This window comes from Penaeus japonicus, unplaced genomic scaffold (assembly GCF_977035675.1).
Source record: "Penaeus japonicus unplaced genomic scaffold, GWHDUDI00000001_assembly GWHDUDI00000040, whole genome shotgun sequence".
Classification (NCBI taxonomy): Eukaryota; Metazoa; Arthropoda; class Malacostraca; order Decapoda; family Penaeidae; genus Penaeus; species Penaeus japonicus.
The window spans coordinates 17132253-17134752 of record NW_028234442.1 but is presented as its reverse complement, the minus strand read 5'-3'; the positions used below and the strand labels follow the sequence as shown (position 1 = coordinate 17134752).

At 39.8% G+C, this 2500-nt stretch overlaps 1 protein-coding gene across 1 annotated transcript in view; it reads left to right on the top strand.

The window, feature by feature from the left end:
• Positions 1 to 2500, top strand: part of LOC122248496 (uncharacterized) — a 25747-nt gene that overhangs the window by 5520 nt on the left and 17727 nt on the right. The window contains exon 2 of the mRNA XM_086533781.1: positions 1 to 2500. This exon is cut by the window's left edge and continues 3101 nt beyond it; it is cut by the window's right edge and continues 1245 nt beyond it. Within this exon, the coding sequence (XP_086389907.1) occupies positions 1 to 2500 (2500 nt within the window).

The following is a 2500-nucleotide window of genomic DNA, read 5'->3' as shown; positions in this document are numbered from 1 at the left end:
AGAGTCAGCGTATGACCAATCTTTAGCCATAGAGACACCATATGATCAATTACCGCAAACTGAGGCCCAGTATGATCAATCTTCAGCCACAGGGTTACAAAATAGTCAATCACCAAGTATCACATCAAATTTTGCTCAATCCTCAATTGGATCACAGAATTACCAGTCACCAGGTACAGGGCCACAGCAACATCAGTTTCTAACCACAGAGCCACAATACAATCTGCTGCCAACTAATGTGCCTTATCTGGGTCAATCCTCAGTTGCAGAGTCACAAGATGGTAAGTCTCTAATAACTGAGTCACAATATGAGCAATCACTGCTCTCGGGACCACAGCATGTACAGACATCTGCTAAAGAGTCACAAAAGGTAAAATCACCTGTCATCACCTCACAGTATGTTCAGTCCTTGACATCAGGTGCACAGATTAACCAACCATTACATGGCCAGTCAGCAAATGACCAAGTTACAATCACAGACTCACAGTATAGGGAATCTTTAAGCACAGGATTACAAAATGATCACTTGACAGTCCCTACTAACCATAATAGCCAACCTAATGATGAATCAGACAATTTACGGTACGAATATGTTCAGGCATCTGATGTGCACTCTAACTATGCCCAGCCAATAGACCTAGAACTTGATCACTTGCAGCCAAGAGAAGAAGGGCTCAATGATTTACAACCAATAGTCCAAGGAACTAATTTGGCCCCGGGAATAAGTCAGGAAAGTGATTACGGCCTTGAAATAAGCACAGGAGATGATTATGGTTTGGATAAAGACATAGGACTTGATTATGCACGGGAAGCAGACCAAGAATTTGAATATGAAGTGCCAAACAATAGTCAGATGACAGGAACATGGACTAATAATGCTCAGTCAGATGTTCCTGATTATGTCTACTCAACTGACCTTAATTACATTCAATCACCTGTCTCTGATTATGTACAATCAACTGTCCCTGATTATGTCCAATCAACTGTCCCTGATTATGTCCAATCAACTGTCCCTGATTATGTTCAATCAACTGTCTCTGATGATATTCAGTCACCTGTCTCTGATTATGTTCAGTCAACTGTCTCTGATAATATTCAGTCACCTGTTTCTGATTATGTTCAGTCAACTGTCTCTGATGATATTCAGTCACCTGTCTCTGATTATGTTCAGTCAACTGTCTCTGATAATATTCAGTCACCTGTTTCTGATTATGTTCAGTCAACTGTCTCTGATGATATTCAGTCACCTGTCTCTGATTATGTTCAGTCAACTGACCTTGATTACATTCAATCACCTGTCTCTGATTATGTTCAATCTACTGTCTCTGATAATATTCAGTCACCTGTCTCTGATTATGTTCAGTCAACTGTCTCTGATAATATTCAGTCACCTGTCTCTGATTATGTGCAATCAACTGTCTCTGATTATGTCCAATCACCTGTCTCTGATTATGATCAGTCATCATTTTCTGATATTCAGTCACCTGTCTCTGATTATGTTCAGTCAACTGACCTTGATTACATTCAATCACCTGTCTCTGATTATGTTCAATCAACTGACTCTGATAATATTCAGTCACCTGTCTCTGATTATGTTCAGTCAACTGACCTTAATTACATTCAATCACCAGTCTCTGATTATGTTCAATCAACTGTTAATGATTTTACCCAGCCAATAGATCAGGGATCTGGCAATATAAAGCCAACAGACAACTTTGGCCATACTCAACCAGTGGATCAAGAGCTTGGAAGTGTCCCCTATATAAATCAAATATCAGACTACAGCCAGTCAGATGCCATTCTGCCCTATATTCAACCAGTCATTCTATTACCAGAGCTTGTCCACCCAAGAGAATTAGGATCTGAATATAGTCAGTCGAGTCATTTGGAGTCTACAGCTGCTCAACAGCCTAAGACAAAAACTGAACTTGATCAAGTTACAGATTTAAAAAACAATGAAGTTCAGGCGGATAGCAAAGCCGAAGGCAAAGAATCAGAATATGTTAATGATTATACCCATGCAAATAATCTAAAGGCTTCTGCTTTAGGTACTGAATACATCCAGCCAAATGACCAGGCAACTGCTGAAGAAACTGGACAGCCATTGTCTTCAGACTATAGATTAACCCAGTCAAGTGCTCCAGCTGAACTGGGACATGAATCAGGTCTGACAAATAATCTAGATTTTTCCCAAAGTGTAGATCTTGGATATGAACCTCAAGATACTCATCTTAACCAACAGAGTCATGAGAATTCGCTACCAACACCCAATCTTCCTTTCACTCCAACTAATGACTTCTCAGATGATACAAAGTATGAAAGTGAGTTTGGTAATAGTCCATCACATAACTTGGACCACGAGGTAACATTTACTTTCACTAACAACCCTCCTGATTTTTCGATAAGTTCTTCGTTTGGCAGTCAGCTCAAAGAAACAGATTTTCAGTCCCCATCAGACCTTGAAGTATTTTCTGCACTTGACCTTGCATCTCATCATACA